At 34.0% G+C, this 17,046-nt stretch overlaps 2 protein-coding genes across 2 annotated transcripts; one reads left to right on the forward strand and one right to left on the reverse strand.

Annotated features, from left to right (window-relative positions):
* Positions 1 to 1,464: 1,464 nt before the first annotated feature.
* On the forward strand, positions 1,465 to 10,924 carry LOC120272410 (plant intracellular Ras-group-related LRR protein 6). The gene is given in 22 exon segments (XM_039279234.1): positions 1,465 to 1,656; positions 1,754 to 1,817; positions 1,903 to 2,039; positions 2,126 to 2,212; positions 2,829 to 2,880; positions 2,882 to 2,905; positions 3,021 to 3,095; positions 3,195 to 3,264; positions 3,407 to 3,484; positions 3,610 to 3,670; positions 3,791 to 3,869; positions 4,330 to 4,420; positions 4,595 to 4,655; positions 4,740 to 4,813; positions 5,021 to 5,094; positions 5,489 to 5,626; positions 7,432 to 7,536; positions 7,982 to 8,106; positions 8,177 to 8,273; positions 9,722 to 9,796; positions 10,423 to 10,478; positions 10,628 to 10,924. Coding segments are annotated over 22 exon segments (1,875 nt in total). The 5' UTR covers positions 1,465 to 1,480; the 3' UTR covers positions 10,704 to 10,924.
* Positions 10,925 to 11,627: 703 nt separating this feature from the next.
* On the reverse strand, positions 11,628 to 14,877 carry LOC120272337. Its single transcript, XM_039279155.1, has 3 exons — positions 12,940 to 14,877; positions 12,525 to 12,615; positions 11,628 to 12,198 (listed from the first exon to the last, which is right to left on the reverse strand). Exons 1-3 carry the CDS (start codon positions 14,815 to 14,817, stop codon positions 12,005 to 12,007), a joined length of 2,163 nt encoding a protein of 720 aa, XP_039135089.1. The 5' UTR covers positions 14,818 to 14,877; the 3' UTR covers positions 11,628 to 12,004.
* Positions 14,878 to 17,046: the final 2,169 nt, after the last annotated feature.

The following is a 17,046-nucleotide window of genomic DNA, read 5'->3' on the forward strand; positions in this document are numbered from 1 at the left end:
CTATATATATATATATATGTTAGGTGATGAGCTCCGTTTCTATTCATCCCATAACATTCATATATTACTTGGAAATTAATTTTATAAAGAAATCAATAATATTAATTTATAATGATTTTCCTCTGGTATCCCATATTTTTTAGTAGTTTATATATAAACAATCTTGGTTAAACCCTCCCACATAAATAAAAAAAGGTATATAAATTTTTTTATCAAGATGTTCCATTGCAGCATAGAGTTTGCTCATATATAACAAATAAATAGTTATAAAAATTTATATCATAAAATGATAACCTTATCACAAATATTGCATGAGTAACATTATACAAATCACACACTTTAATTACACAAATTTTATACTCTGTATTATAACAAATATCATAAGAAAATATTTTTAAAATTTAATTTGACCATAAAAAAATATAAATCATTCATTAGGTGGTTTCATGGCTTTAATGACACTAATCACAAGTGATTCTAGTGCTTTTAAGACACAAAACATCTTTTCATTATCATCATGAAACTAATTCTTAATTGTGGCATTTAAATATATGATCTCACACATTGCCATATTTAATTTATGCCCTATCATGCCTCTATTTCCCTTGTTTTACCAAAAAAAAATCTTTTTATATTAACATCAATGCTATTACTTTTGAAGGGGCAACTTTGTCATTTTCAAGACTTCACTATGGAGAACTAATTGAATGAAAATTATAATAGAAAAAATGGGAATGATAACAGAAATGAAAATTATTTTTGCTTGAAAAGGATCAAATGAAAACATAAAAGTAATATTTAGTAATTTTATTAATGATTTATTTTTTATAGTAAATATTGTTAAATATCAAATAGCCACAATATAAAAGGGCATGGTATTATTAAAAAGTCCATACACATTAGATACATGACTTTATGACTTATTTATATTTTTCAAATAAAAAAAATGATCAATGAAGTAATACTGTAATAGTTGAGCGATTAATGGACTTTGACTCCCATGTAAGAGGTATATGTTTACGTGACTTGTCCACATTATTAATGTATATATATATATCGATCAGTAATTATTTTTCAATAAATAAATTATTTCATTTTTTAATAAATAAAATAACATATCATTTATTTTATTTAAAAATAAGAAGTTATTTTGATAAAAAAAAAGGGGAAATATTCTTACATTTAATATTTAATTTACAATAATCTACATTTTAAAGGTTATTTATATAAATAAAAATCTAAATTAAAGCATCAATGTAGGAAATGACAACTAAAATAAGCTCAAATGAAGGGGTGGCACGGTAATATTTGATTTATAATAAATACTCACAAACAACAAGTAATTTCGCTGTTTTTCAGGGAGGGAATGTAATGAAGCCAATGGTAAAAAAGTAATTTCTCTATTTTTCAGGGGGTTAAAAGCAAACAAACTACTTATAAAAGCAATGCTCTGGCCGGCCCGTTCACTGCCACCACCGCCATGGCTCCATCCGGGACCGGCAGATCGTCTTCATCCTCCGGCCAACGCCGGACGATCAACCCATCCATCGGAGCGACTCGCCGGAGAACAAACGAGATCTCCGATCCGGCAATGGATCGGCTGCTCAAATCCGCCAGGACCTCTGGATCCCTCAACCTCTCCAACCGCGCTCTCAGGTTCTTCTCCTCTTCCTTCCTCACTGGATCTCTTTCGCTCCATTTGAATATCTTCTCTTCTTCGATCGATCAAGAGCCATTCTCTTTTCTCATACAGAGAAGTTCCTGATGAGGTTTACCAGTGCTTGGATGCTGTCGGTGATGGCGAGAAATGGTGGGAGGTATGCTGGTTTCTTTGGTTTCTCTTTTGAGCTTCATATCAGCAATGGTTTCTGGTTTTACTGCTATTTTTGGTTTTCCTTTAAGGCTGTGGAGCTGCAAAAGCTTATTCTGGCTCACAATAACATCGAAGCTCTGAGAGAGGATCTGAGAAAATTATCATCGTTGGTTGTTCTGAATATCAGTCACAATAAGCTAGCGTGCATTCCGGCGGCCATTGGAGAGTGAGTGAAATGGTTGATTTGGTGATTTGCTTCTTGTTTTTGCCTATTGTTCTGTTGTGAATTTTGTTCTTCTTGTTGTTTGTCAGGCTTGCTTTGCTGAAATCGTTGGATGTGTCGTTCAACTTGATAGTGAGTCTTCCTGAAGAAATTGGTTCAGCTACTTCTCTAGTGAAGTAAGTTTCTCGTTGTGGCTTCTTATTTATTTAAGTGTACATTGAGTTTCTGGTATTGAATGCATAAATTTGCAGACTCATCTCATTGATGCGAATTTTTATTTGGGTGTAATTAAGCTCTATGTGACAGCAATGAACGTAAAGGATAACCTAATTGACAGACAGAGCTCTATGTTGTTTCTTTTGTAAATTATAGACAGCAATATCTGTTCCTTCTTTATATGTATATAGCTTTTATTAATGTGTGTTATGTAGGTTAACATTGTGGATATTGTTAGAAACCATACCAACAATTAACAGAAGAGAACTAGGAATATGTTGATAGATCTAGAAACTCAAGAAATAGTCTAAAAATTACAATGGGTGCTATTATCCTTTCATAAAGTGGACAAGATGTTGGAGCTGCTAGTATAATCCAAAATGCATAAGTGATTACACAAAAGTATTTCCAGGTTATAAATATTATAGCACTAATTGAAGGGTTATATATATATATATATACTACACATTAACTTTGTGGTATTGGTGCTTGTTTTTGCCATAGACATGACGGCTACTTCTATGGCTGTATGCTTATCTCCTGGCTCAGTTAAACATTTTCATTTTCTAATTTCAGACTTGACTGCTCAAGCAACCAGCTCAAGGAACTTCCTTGCAGCCTTGGAAGTGTGTGTAGAGTTGTCAGAAATTAAGGTAATGCTTGTACTTTGGAATTTTTTCCCTTGCCTCTTTTATGATTTCATGGGTTACCTTTATTTCCATAATTGGAGAACTCTATACCATTTATTTAACTATAATTTACACTTAGGCATCCAACAATTGCATACCTGTACTACCAGAAGAACTTGGCAATTGCTTAAAATTGAGTAAATTGGATGTGGAGGTAAAATCTGGTCTTTTATTTCTTGAAGGCATAACATCTTTCCTTGCTATTGATTATTCATTACATGATGATGAGAAATATATATAAATTGTGACTTAGGGTAACAAGCTGGCATTGCTATCTGAAAATATGCTCCGTGCATGGATGATGCTTACTGAACTGAAAGCTGGTATTTGGTTTTTTTCAAATTAAATAAATAATTTCAACACATTTTTGAAATTTCTGCTACATAAGTTGCAGAATTTATTTGAGTAGTTTTGTGCAAATAATGAATAGTTATCTCTGTTTTGTGTCTGTGGTGCTCCTTGCAGCAAGAAATTCTCTGACCTGTATACCTGATAGCATAGGAGTTCTTTCACAACTCATTCGCCTAGACTTCCATCAAAACAGTGAGTAAAGTCACTGCCTTTGCATTGGCACAAGGATGTCTGAATTTCGGAAACTACATGGTATTAAATAATGGATGTTGTCCTGATTCATATGACTATCTGCCCTCTTTCTCTTTGTTTTCCAGAAATTTCATCAGTTCCATCTTCTATCAAGGGTTGTTTGGCACTTACTGAATTTTATATGGGGTAGGTTTATACTTCATATTCAAAGATTCTTGCCTTTTGTTTAACTTATAATTTTGCAGCCAGTAAATATTGTTGATATAGTTCTGATATTTCTTTCTGACACATGGTTTTCTATCCTAGAGCCAATTTACTTTCTTCTCTTCCAGCTGATTTAAGCGCCCTTTCTCGGTTAGGAACTCTAGACCTTCACTCCAATCAGGTAATTATTTGCATATTTGAGTTTTATCTTTGACTTGTCATGATGGATTTGGTATTATTTTGTAGTAATCTCTGATGATTGAAGCAAATTAGCATGACTGTAGCTTTTATCTTCACATGATAGTTAACCAAAAATGCAGTAAACCTTTTGCTGTTGTAAATTGTAAATGTATTGAAACCATTGTTATCTATCTGCATGGATTTTCCTTTTCCTTCTTATGATTTCTTGTGACCATTGTGTGGCATTCTAGTTGAGTGGTAATATCTTTTGTTCTTACTCTATGAAATGCTTCATTGCTTCTTGAAAGAATCTGTTGAACAAGCAACTCATCAAGTGTTGTTTTTCATGTGTGCTTCCTCTTTAAGAGGTTGGAATAAGTCATTAATATTTGATCATCCAAGTTTTTGTTTATTTTTTCACTATGTGGTGTTCATTGGCTGATGGTAAATAATGCATTCAGTTGAAGGAGTATCCTGTGGAAGCCTGCAAACTACATCTCTCTGTCCTTGATTTGTCAAATAATTCATTGTCTGGCCTGCCTCCTGAGATTGGTAAGATTAGCAAATTTCATACTATAGGTTTTTATTTCTTTCTTGAGTTAATGCTGACATGCATATTATTTTATGCATGCTGTTATACCATATATCAGATTTATTGGTTTAAGTTACTACAAGTTATATTGTTTTGGGCTTCTGACTCCAATTTACATTTGCATCATGTCCTAGGCACAATGACCACCCTAAGAAAGCTCTTGCTTACAGGCAATCCTCTTCGCACTCTTCGAAGGTACACAGGGAAGATTCTCAGTGTTGCACATTGTTTGTGATTTAATTTTATAATTGCTTTTTAGAAAGTTTCATGGTTAATCAGCTCATTGGTGTCTGGACCTACACCTGCATTATTGAAGTATTTGCGAAGTCGGCTTGCATCCACTGAAGAAGAAGGTATAGCAAAGGATAAAGTGCTTTTTGATCTTTTGATGGATTATTAAGACTTTACTTCTTGCAGTGGAAATTCATTGCCTATCAGTACAACTGTTCTAGTCATCCAGGCTGCTTATTCAAGGAGCTTTGAAGTTTGGTTAACTGTCATTTTTAGGAGTTTTACAGGACAATTCTTGACAATGAGGATTTTTTTTTTCTTTAATGTAGTGTCCGGATCTGGCACCAGTCCGATGAAAGATGAGGTTATTACCATGGCTACTCGGTTGTCATTGTCTTCAAAGGTAGTTCTGTTTGTTTGCATTTCTTGTTGACATTTTTCCTCTCAGTAGATTTTATGAAAATGTGCCAACCAATAAAAAGCATAGCAAAGGTATTCATCCATGTGGCAGAAATTGTAGGGGTTTTATTTTTCCTTTTGGTCATTGAATCTAAGTTATTTGTTGATTGAGTGAAATTGTCAGAGCAAAGTTAAACAGTATTATCTTTTACCTGGTTATGTAGAACTCTATATTAGTGTAATTGGTTTATTGTACATCAGTGACTGTTTATGTGCTTTTCATACTGATATCTGGAAAGTTGAGAATAAGATTTTAAGAACATATTTTTGAGGGTCTTTATTTGTTTACTTTTGGCAAACTTGATCAACGGTCTTCTAATTCACACTTTGATTTTTAGGAGCTATCTTTAAGTGGGCTAGGACTGACCGATGTCCCTCCTGCAGTATGGGACACTGGAGAGGTTGTTAAAGTTGATCTTTCTAAAAATTCAATTGCCGACCTACCAAATGAGTTTTCTCAGTGTTCCTCTCTTCAGGTAAAGTATATTACACAGACCAATCCATCCATAATTTCTGTGCTTGGTGGGTATTTGATTGAATTTTTGGGGGCTGAATGTGACATCCCAAATTCAAGGATTTTAGAATGAGACAGCAGTTGCACACCATTGAAAAATACATCACAGTTATGCAAGGCCTGTTCCATAACTTGGTGAAAAAAAATCACTCATATATCTTAAGTTCCAAAATTCACCATTAGTTAGGCCACCGGTGAAAGCTCACACATGCTAAGTTACCCACCGCTTATACATTTGCCTTTCATTTACTGAATCATGTATTGTGAATTATTTGTATTGAAATAAGTCACATTTATGTCCATGTTCATTCATAATATGACAATGAGTTCCCTTCCAAAGCATGAACCAAATCAATGAATACTATCTAAACAATTTGTCTAGTTACTTTCTGTTAAGTTCCCAGCCATACTGTATCAACATGGCATGGTACCTACTAGGAATCCATTTTTGTTAATTTATCTTACCATTTATTGAGTGCTGGTTAACCAAATTCTCTATTAGCAAGGTATAAACATTACCAATATTTGCCCCCATTCTTATGACATTGAACTTTCAAATTCTCATCAAACTTCATCAAAATTGTAGCCTCATGGCAAGGTACCTATTAAATTTTTTTTTATTATGTTATCCTGGTATTGATTGGGTATCAATTTACCAATAAATTTCCCATTGGCAAGGTTTTGTAATTACTAATATTTGCCTTGTTGGCAGGTTATTCTAAATTTCAAATTATTAAATGTATCCCATTGGAAGTGTTGCTGAAATCAACAACTTATCCACCTATTCGTTGAATATTGATTGTAATTTATAATTTGATGTTTATTTAGTCCAATCATTTAAGAGTGTTGATATTCAAAATTCAATACGCTGTGTCTGATAAACATCATGAAGGTTTTTGTTATGCACAAAGGTCCAGAAATATATTTAATCCACTTGTAATAATGCTTTTTTGAAATAAATCCAGCCAATAAATAACCATGTTCAATCTGAACATTTTCAACATATAAAGAATGAAGATGAGAGCTATCATATGATGGGAGGCTAAGTGAACTGCTTTTTCATCTTGAATTTATTGTCAATGCCATCTCTATACTCTTACTAGGTCAGTTGTTTCCAATAGTAGCATGTCTGATTGAGCTGAATATCTGCCAAGATGTAGCATCTATATGTGATGTACATATTCTTTAAATTAATGATATGTGAGATATTGCTTAACAGGCAAATCTAAAAAGCTATGCAAATTATTAGAGTAATTAATAGTCTCATATTGGTTAATTTGGTAAATAATGGATCTCCATATATAATCTTGGATCTTTCATCCTATTAGCTTAAGCTTTTTGTTTGAATTGGACCCGGATAATTTATTTGGTTCATATCTAACATGGTGTTGGAGTTTGGTTTGTATGGTTGTTAAAATAGATTAGCATGTATTAAGGGGCATATTAGAATAATTGTACATCCGTGAACTTAGTAAATATGGATCTGCATGCATAAGCTTGAGTCCCTAATTTTATCAGCATAAGTTTTTAAGTTGAGTTAGATGCACATAATAAATTTGGTTTGCATCTGATGCAAATAACTACTTGATGCCTTTAATTTTAACTTTGTTGAACAATGGTCAATATTTTTTTTCCTTTATTTGAGATTGAGACTATTATTATTATCTGAATATGTAGGCTTATGAAAAGTGTGAACTTATTGATTTCCGTTGGTATGAAGATGTTCATGCAACTATGCAACTTAGCCGTTCGTTTAAATGTATGCAGGTTTTGATTTTGTCTGGTAACAAGATTAAAGAGTGGCCAGGCACTGTGTTATCTTCCCTTCCAAATCTTTCTTGTTTGAAACTGGACAGCAATCCCCTTTCACAGGTAATATTTATCATTATGAGAGGCTTGTCCTATAAGTTATGGCATGATCAAAGTGTCTTTTTCTCTCTTTTTTTATTTTTTTTATTGTTGTAAATTCTTATGAAAACAAGTTCAGTAAGAGATTTGTGTTGGAGTAACTAACAGTCCTACATTTTGGGAGGTATTTTGGGTCTATTTTGTCAAGCAAGGTCTTCAGGAATAGTTGAAAGCTGTGCACAATGAAACCAATTTATGATAACTGACTGGTTTCTTTTATAGTCATCATTCCATTTTTTGGGGGGTTGACTCGTCAGTCTCTTTGAAGACTATTGTAAATTATAAAATTCTAATTAGCAAATGACTGGAGTCAATCATTAAGAGCTCGTGGTTATTGAGATATTTTTCTCTTTCGTTTAATAATATCCTTCTTTTTTTTTCCTTTTTCTTTTTTTATTTCTGCTCTCAGATTCCTTCAAATGGCTTTGAAGCCCTTCGGAAGCTTGAAATACTGGATTTAAGTGGCAATCCTTCTTCTCTTCCAGACCCTCCCTTATTTTCTGCCTTGCCACAGTTACAGGAACTTTACTTGAGGTTAGAATCAGCAGCAGCCAATTTGTTCCTAATGTACATATGTTTTTTGTTCTGACTTTTTATTGCTTAGGCGAATGCAGCTGCAAGAGGTTTCCCCAGGCTTGCTGAGCTTGCACCAGCTACGAATTCTTGACTTAAGCCAAAACTGCCTGACATCTTTACCTAAGGTACTTTCCTAGTCAACAACTAACTAAATATGTTGCCATACAATTACCACTGATCTTTTCACATATTTCAATTTTGTATGATGTTTTCATTCCTTGACCTATCCAGATATTGAATTTCAGTTTTAGTTCTAGTTTCAGTAGATGAATGTAGTTTGAGATAGATGAATAAAACCCTGGTGTTATTATACTTTCTGTTAGAATATCGCAGCGTTGTTCAGCACCACTTGATTTGTGGTATAGGTACTGTAATTGTTTAGTTTTTGTTATTGGTACTCTTCCATGCTATTTTGTTTGTTGCATTAGTACTGTCATTGTTCAGTTTTTGGTATTGGTTGATTTTTCATTTAACATGTGCAAGGACATGCTGGCATATGTGTATATTAGATGTGTTAGATTGGATCATGTATAGTGGTAATGTTACTAAAAAAATGTTTAGTGGTGTTATTCTTAGGAAATATCTTATGCTTAAAAATACTACCTGTATTTCTAGCAGTGTTGTTATTTAAAATCATCTGAATGGTTGGTAGTATTATTACCTATGTAATACTCCTTGTTTAGAAATAGCGAGTGTCTGCATTGGGTGGCAAAATCAAGAAATACCCATGGAAAACATAATTCCCAAACAGCCCAACCTCACTGAGTCTGTCCCAAACTCATCAAATGTTTTAAATATAAAAAAAATCATTCGTCTGTAAAAACTTAATGCACACTTATTCGAATAATCATAAGCTTAGTAAATAAATTGATCTTAAAAATATAAAAGAAGATATTTTGTACAAACAATTACAATATAAAGAATATTAAGAAAGATTCAAGTGTTAAGGTGTTGCCTAGAAAATATGTTTGTTCCTCAGAGTATAAAAATAAGGTTAAGAAATTTCAAAAAATATATGTATAGCTTAAAATGTAAAAAAGAAGTTTAAGTTTTGGTAATAGACTGATTGGCAAAAAAATTCCAAATAATAATGGTAATTAACTACACATTACTCTATATACATATAGATATACATCTATGTATATGGAGTCGTGGACATACATAAATATCCAGAGATGTATAAATGTATTATTTGGTTTTCAAAATTCAGGTGAAATATGTATAGGAGTTTGTTTCGGGTACTAAGGGTGAAGTCCCATATTGTTTTGGGGTTTAATTTTAAATCTCAAACCCTAATAAGGTTTTTAAAATGAGCCATATTAGAGTTCGGATAAACCAAATACCCACCAAACCCATAAAAATTACCATCTCTAATCTGCAATCATGGCTTTAGTCTTCTATGATTATAGCATATTGTCTTATGAACAACAATCCCTTCAATTCTTAATATCGTAGTAATATATCTTGGTTCATATATGTCAGTTTTTACTCGTTCTTTTTACTATTTGCTAACGTGCATGAGGTTGTTATACACTTAAACATAGATTGATGTATCTTTTGTTGATTGGAACAGGAAGTCAAACATTTAACTTCTCTTACGGAGCTTGATCTGACTGACAACAATATCTCTGCTCTTCCTTCAGAGCTGGTCTGCTTTCTCAGCCTTCATTTAGATATGATTTTTATAGTTAACTTTTCATTTCATATGGTTGATTGAATTACTTGAAGGTAGAAACATATATTATTCCTCCCAGCTTGTGTCAAAAACATATCTAAATATCTTCTGTTATATTTAGTTTTATAACTGAAATGCACGGAGTACAATACAATGTCACCTTAAATGATAAAAAGCAAATCCTAATACCCTGCATCATTTTATGTTTATTCTTCCACTGAGCCAAGTCTTGAATCAAAAGCCATTCTCATAAGTATATGTAACCAGACACTTGCACACTTTCAAATATATTAACAATAGCTTATGTTAAAATTTGAATTTTATAACTGATACAGAAATTTCATGCTTTAAATAGTGAAGTTAAGAGAGCAAGGTAGCACTGACAAACACACTCACACATGCAGAGGCATTGGTAGTTGTCCCATTTATGATAAGGCACTGTCCATGAAATTTGTCTAGATGTTTATTTTTAGATTCTTTCGTAAAATGTATTACAGACGCTTGCGCAAATCAGAAAGTTCAAACAAAATTTCCTGTTTCTTAGTGTAGATGATAATCATTTTTAGTGCGCTTTAAAATTTAAGACTTCCAAACTGCAGGGTTTACTGGAACCAAGTCTGCAGGCTTTGAGACTTGATGGGAATCCACTGAGAAGGTAACATCTATCTCTAATCCAGTTGTCTATTTTCAATGTTGAACAAAGAACTTGTACACTATTGTTAGATCAAGAATGCAGTCCATTCATATTTATTTTGATATTATAGCGTTGTTTTTCTTGCTCAAGGATTTCTCTTTCAATTGCAGCATTAGACGCCCAATTTTGGATAGAGGAACAAAAGCCATTCTCAATTATCTGAAGGACAAAATTCCAGAGCCATAACTCATTTTTTCCGGTTGCTGTTGTTTGATGGTATGTTAATATTTGAACCCCTCAAACCCACGTAATGATCCCTTTGTTGTTCCATTTTAATTTTATTTTTTTCCCCGAGCAAAACTTGGGAGCAATGCTGGGTAATGTGTAAATTGGTCTAACACTTGAGTGATTTGTAAAGATGATTGTTTCGTCTTTCACTACAATTACATCATGCAACTTACATGAAATACCATTTGCATGAACTTTATTTTCAAGGCATGTGGACAAAGCATACACTGCTAGAACATTGCTGCAAGATTTTCTTGATGTAAAGATTAAAAAAAGAAAAAAGAAAAAAATGGTGGGTATTTTGACTAAGATGATAAGGTGATGTATGACTAAATATCAGGTAAATTTTTAGGTTTTTCTTGCTTACGTTCTTCTAAGTAAAGATGTTCATCTAACCCAAGACGTGATTGGGATGAGTTTTCATATTGTTGAACTCATCTTAAAAAATAGAAACCGATGAGAAGTAAATCCATTTTGGTTAGGATTGGGGGTGGAAATAACCTAAACTCAAATTCAGCTGCACCAAACCACTACAATATGTAACCTTGTCCAAACTGGATCATACCAAGTTTCAAAGCCTCAAATTAAGTTTAAGCTAACCAAGAGTTTCTATCAGGTTTTCATTGTTGTATGAATTTGCACTACCTCAAAAAAGTTAGGGATAAGCCCCATCACCCAACCAAACACTGAAGAATTATAGATTTAATTATTTATTTAAATAATTAAATAATTAATATTAAAAGTTATATTGTGTCAATTTAAAAAGCAAAATGTTACTGACGATTGTTGTTCAATTAGTGACCGTGTTATGTTTTTAGCAAAAGCAGCTGAGCTCATTCAGTGAAAGTACTACTTTTCCTTTCAGAAAATTTTGAACTTTATCATTTCTGCATTGGCAGGTTCTAATTTTATTACATTCAAGTGAAAAATAATGACCAATTACATAAAACAAAACTTCCGGTGTTTTAAAAAACACTTAAACGACCAGAATCAATCTTCTTTCTCTTATCAGAGAGGTACACATTCTCCTCCAACCTTTTCAAGCCATGAAATTGGCCTTTTGGAAAAGTTTCAGTAAAACCATCAACTATTGATTATGTTCTCCTATTAGTTCGAGCCGCAGTATAAATTGAAGAATTGCGAAGATTTGTCTTCAAGAATTGAAGCAGTACACTATTTCTCAGACTTCTTCTGGTACTTGCACTCAGGAAGTATACGAACAATCGGATTAAATCTGTTTGACATGATGACAGAAGCTACTAAAATCGGGTCCTTCGGTTGAGTTCTGATGTACATGACTTCAGAGCTTCTCTCACTTGATGATTGCTTGATTCAACTGAAAGTACATCCTCAAATAAGCTCTTTGCCTGATGCAAAAGCTTCATCTTCTCTTTGGTGTTATGTGAACGCAGATGCGAACGATGCTGCAATGCAATGCCCCATCTGAACAAAGCTGCACATCATGCACAATATCTCAGACAATATATATATATATATATATAATTATGCTTGTCAGGAGAATTCTCTGCTTCAAATCAAAACCATGGCAATTATGGTAAATTTGATAAAAAAAGGATGACAGAATAAATTGGCTCAGGTTTGTGCATTTTCAATTCTAGGGTTTCTATGAATTTGGAACCCTAACCAGTCAAGGATAAGCTTAAATAAAGCTCGATGTGGCTATTGAATCCAGATAAAGTTTCTTATGAACATCACAATTGTCTTCATATGGTTTGCAAGAGAAACTTGCAAGATAAGAAATAAACAAACAAGTCATACCATCTGGTGCATAAGCATTACTTCTAGAAGCCATTGCATCAAATTTGTCAATGGCTGCTAAGTATACCCTGTCAGCATCAAAAGCTGCCTCCTGAAAAACAAGAAAATACTATACTTGTTATTCACAGAGAAGACTAAAAACACAGCCATCCATTGCAAAGCAGACAAGCTCAAACATAGCTAAGAAAAGATAACTCAGGTCAATCTATAGCCAAACTTTGCAGTATAGACCATTAAACTATGAAAATTTGTGAGAGAGGAGGCCAGCCTTTCAGTTCTACAAGGTAACATGGATCATTCTGCATGTTATAAGAATTCTACATCCTACCCACCGATATCGCAAATTGTTCTTTCAGTCAACACATTCTCACCGTGACAAGAGGTTATTAATGAGATAATTCATGGATGTGCTTACCGGTCCAATGTCCGCAATCAACTGAGCACGGAATGAAAGAGCAAGACCCCAATTATACAGAGCTCTCACATCATTTCCATCAATTGATAGGGCTGATCTATACTTCCTTCCAGCTTCAATGAGAAGTTCTTCACACTCTTCACACACATCAATAAGAACAGATGCAGCTTCCACTCTACTCTGGACAGGAGCATCCAATTTCTTGTACCTCCACCTATGTCCTTCCGAGTCATCACTTCTAGCCAATATAGTTCTCAACTCTCGACTATATTTCAGTTTGAGCTCTCCGTGAAGAAGGTACGTGTTCCCCAACTGACCAACAGCAAGTAAGCTCATTGGTTTTATGGCAACAGCTGTAGATAATAAGCTTGCAGATCTATACAAAATGGAATCCACTCTTTCCTCATCAGCTTGACCCATGAAGCATTGACTTGCTTGTTTTATAAGGTCTGAAGCCTCCTTTACAAGTAGATTAAACTCTGTACCTTCTTCCGTTTCACAAGCGGATAGGCGATCTACTGGTATAGATTGGCTTCTTGGATCAACAGCCTCTTCTCTCGATCTAATTCCATTATAAGGTTTGCCTGATCTACCATGTGCAAGAGTCTCTTCAGATAACAACAATTCCTCAGAATCCATCCCATAGAAATCATAAGCACTCTCTGGTTTCCTCTTATGAAGAGCATGATCAGTGAAATCATGAATACTGCTATTCGATGTATGTGACTCATACCTTTGCTGAACATACATTCTCCGATAGCTACCTCGCTTAGACGAGAATTTTGAACTCCTATTCAAATGATCAACCTCCCCGTCATACGAAATCATATGGCTACTATACTTATCCCCTTCTCCATAACCATAGCGCCCTTTTCGATTCATCTCATCATCAGCACGGAAATCACTATCATTGTTATTAGAATTCTTGAAGTTCTTAGCATAATCAGATGCAGTCTTCTTCAATCTCCCCAATGGCTCTCCAGATTCATCAACCATAGAACCACCAACATTGTTTTTCAGCACAGAATGCAAGCTCTTATCTTGAATCCCATCTCTTTCCACCATTGTCTTCATTTTCCCAGCAACATCTCCTTTGGCACTCTCACTGGCCTTCATTGATTGCTTCACTGAATCCTCACTTTCTTGAAAAAGACCTCCAAGGAACTGAACGAATTGGGAGCCAATCTCCCCAATCTCGCCAAAATCCCCCTTTTTTTTACTAGACTTGTGATTTGATTTCCTCCCAACATCCACCATTTCCAAAGAATTCTCCAAATCCTTCTTGGCATTCACAATCAAGGATCTCACATACTCCACAGCTTCCAAACAACCTTCCATCTTCCCCGTCTCCACCCCAGCTCTCAAATCAGCCATCTTACCATCCAAATCACTGAAAAACAACCCCAAATCCCTAACCCTATCTTCCGGAACCCTAATCGCATCCACAATCCTCCCAATCCGTCGAATTGAACCACCCTGAGCCACTCCAGCCGAAAACCCAGAAACAAAAACAAGAACCGAGATCGGGAAGAGCGCCAACAGAGACAATCTAAGCCTGGAAACCAACAGAGCAGAAGCAAACCCAATCAAAAAGATGGAAGTGTGCTTCTGATCACCAATTCCGATCGAAACCATGAAATCACGCACAGGATCTAACTGATTGTTCTCTTCCGGAAGCTCAAGATCGTCCCAGCCGCCATAATCGCCAGGAGTTGAGGATAATGAGCAGAGCACGGTGAAGAGCTTACGTCTTCGGATCAATCTGAGAGAGGAGGTGGGGAAGCAAAGGGAATTGGGTCTCAATGGGGGGAAGAGAAGGGAGAAGGATGGTGGAGAGAAGGAGAGGCATCTCCATGACCATGAGAGGGTAGTCTCCATTGGATTTGGCGGAAGGAGACGAGGATTTCGAGCTCAGTGTTTGTGCTTGTGCTTGATGAATAATAATGTCACTCCTATTAACTGTTTATAACTGTTATATATATATATATATATTTTTTTTTCCTGAGAATAAACACCCCAATTTAAGATTAGGGGTGTTATTTAGAGAAAGTGAAGAGGTGATCTCGACTTTCTCCTACTTTGACTGCTCATTTTCGTGATCGGGTAGTGAGAGACACTACCCTCCACTTTCAACTAAAGAGGATTTTGAACTCAGCCCACTTCAGTATTTTTTTTTACTGAAGTGAGGGAAGAAGTGAGTCAATTTATAAAAACTAACTTCTTTTCACTTTTAAAGTCTTTTTAAAATTTATAGAACTTCATCCAACACCTAAATCTTTCGATTCTATTTTCACTTTTTGACAAATGAACACAGAAGTCCTGGAAGTGACATCACTTCCCTCCACTTTAAGAAAGTGGCACTTCTCTCACTTCTTGACTTCCCCTCACTTACAGTGAAATGAACGCCCGATGTGAATTGATGTGGAGTGTATCCGTAAACTCAACAACATCATGCCTTCACCTTGCATGTATTTTGATCCTGGTCTCTCAGAAACAAGAACCTTACACAAGAGACCTAGTAGTAATAGGATTAGAGGTCCTTGGTATTTATCTATTTCTCGAAGTTTATTATTATTATTTATTTAAAAATTTAAATTAATTATATTTTTATAAATAAATTGTAAAGAATTGTTTAATTTATTAGCACCAATCTTTGTAGATAAATTTCGTGTGTCTTGTTGAGGAAGTGGGTTAAAATCGTAGATTAAGCAAATGAAGGGGGTACAAATGTTATAGAACTTAGAGTGACAATGACTTATCTACATTTATTAAATACATAAATAAATTCTTAATATTCTTTCACTGTTGTGGAGAAACAATACCGGATATTAGACCTAGTCAAGTTATGTAATTCATAATTTTTTTTTATAATAGAATATGAACAAACAACATCAAAGACATACATAGGCATAGAGTTAACCTATCAAACCACATTTGGCTCTTCATGGGTGAAGAAGGGGTCTTGCTCTTTTATTTTAGAGGCTTTGATTTACCAAATTGGTTGAAAGGATAGTCCTGTAAGGTGTCATTTTTCTTTCTGTTTGAGTTCTGTTTTGTGACTTTTGTCTGTCAGTTTTTTTTTAGCTGGCTTGACTAGTTCTCTTGAAAAACACAAATTGATGTTCGAATACATTTGCTTAATGGCACTAACACTCTATTCAAAAGATATGATGTTAACATACCAACAAGCGTAATTTCTCAAGTTTGCCAAATGTTTTTTTTTTTTTTCAATTATTTGTCAGATATCATCACTTTTTTTAAGATCAATTGCTTAATTGTATGACTCTTATATACACGTACGACCAGTGAATATCGAAGCTTTATCTGGTACTATGTGTTTCATCCTAGCTTTTGCACAACTTTCCTTTTTTGTTTGGTTCTGCGTTGAAATATAAGTTATGTTACCGTGTTTTTTACATTAATAAAATTATGAATTTTCCACTTTAATGAAAAACAATAATAGCTGTACATTGAGTTTTTTTAATTTTATTTTCTAATAAATGGCTATAAATCAACTTATTTTAGAAAATAAATAATTAGTATATTGTTTAAAATGCTAAAGTGAGTTCGGTGATATATTACTCTAGTTGTTGTATTATTTGAAAGATAAAAAAAACAAAAATAAAAACAAAATAATATTTAGTGAGTTTATTTTATTTTATTTTTGACATAAGTAACAAGTATCTTTTTACATGGGGTTGTCAATAGATAGATAGGTATGATGGTGTAATAATTACGGTAGCTTATCGACCCTTCGAGATTTATTAAATTGGTCAGACTGGGACAATTAGAGTCTTACCAAGTGAATCTTTTCAAAAAATTTTCAGGATTTAAATTGAATTAATAAATCCCTCTATCATATAATCTTAGAGATGAGAAAAACAACATTCTCCCATAAGTGACTCAATGAATGGTTAATAAATAGTATTGCTATAGTATTTATGCAGTATTTACACAACACTGTCAACCAAAAATTCAACCTTAAGTCTGTTTATTCATCATTCAAGTAACAATTCACTCTATTAAGCAGGGGTTGTTATGTTTCAAGTGAGTCATGATTGCTTAAAACACACATTGAATTAGATTTTTTTTTACATTTATTTTGTG

The sequence above is a fragment of the Dioscorea cayenensis genome, chromosome 11 (genome assembly GCF_009730915.1).
Source record: "Dioscorea cayenensis subsp. rotundata cultivar TDr96_F1 chromosome 11, TDr96_F1_v2_PseudoChromosome.rev07_lg8_w22 25.fasta, whole genome shotgun sequence".
Taxonomy (NCBI): Eukaryota; Viridiplantae; Streptophyta; class Magnoliopsida; order Dioscoreales; family Dioscoreaceae; genus Dioscorea; species Dioscorea cayenensis.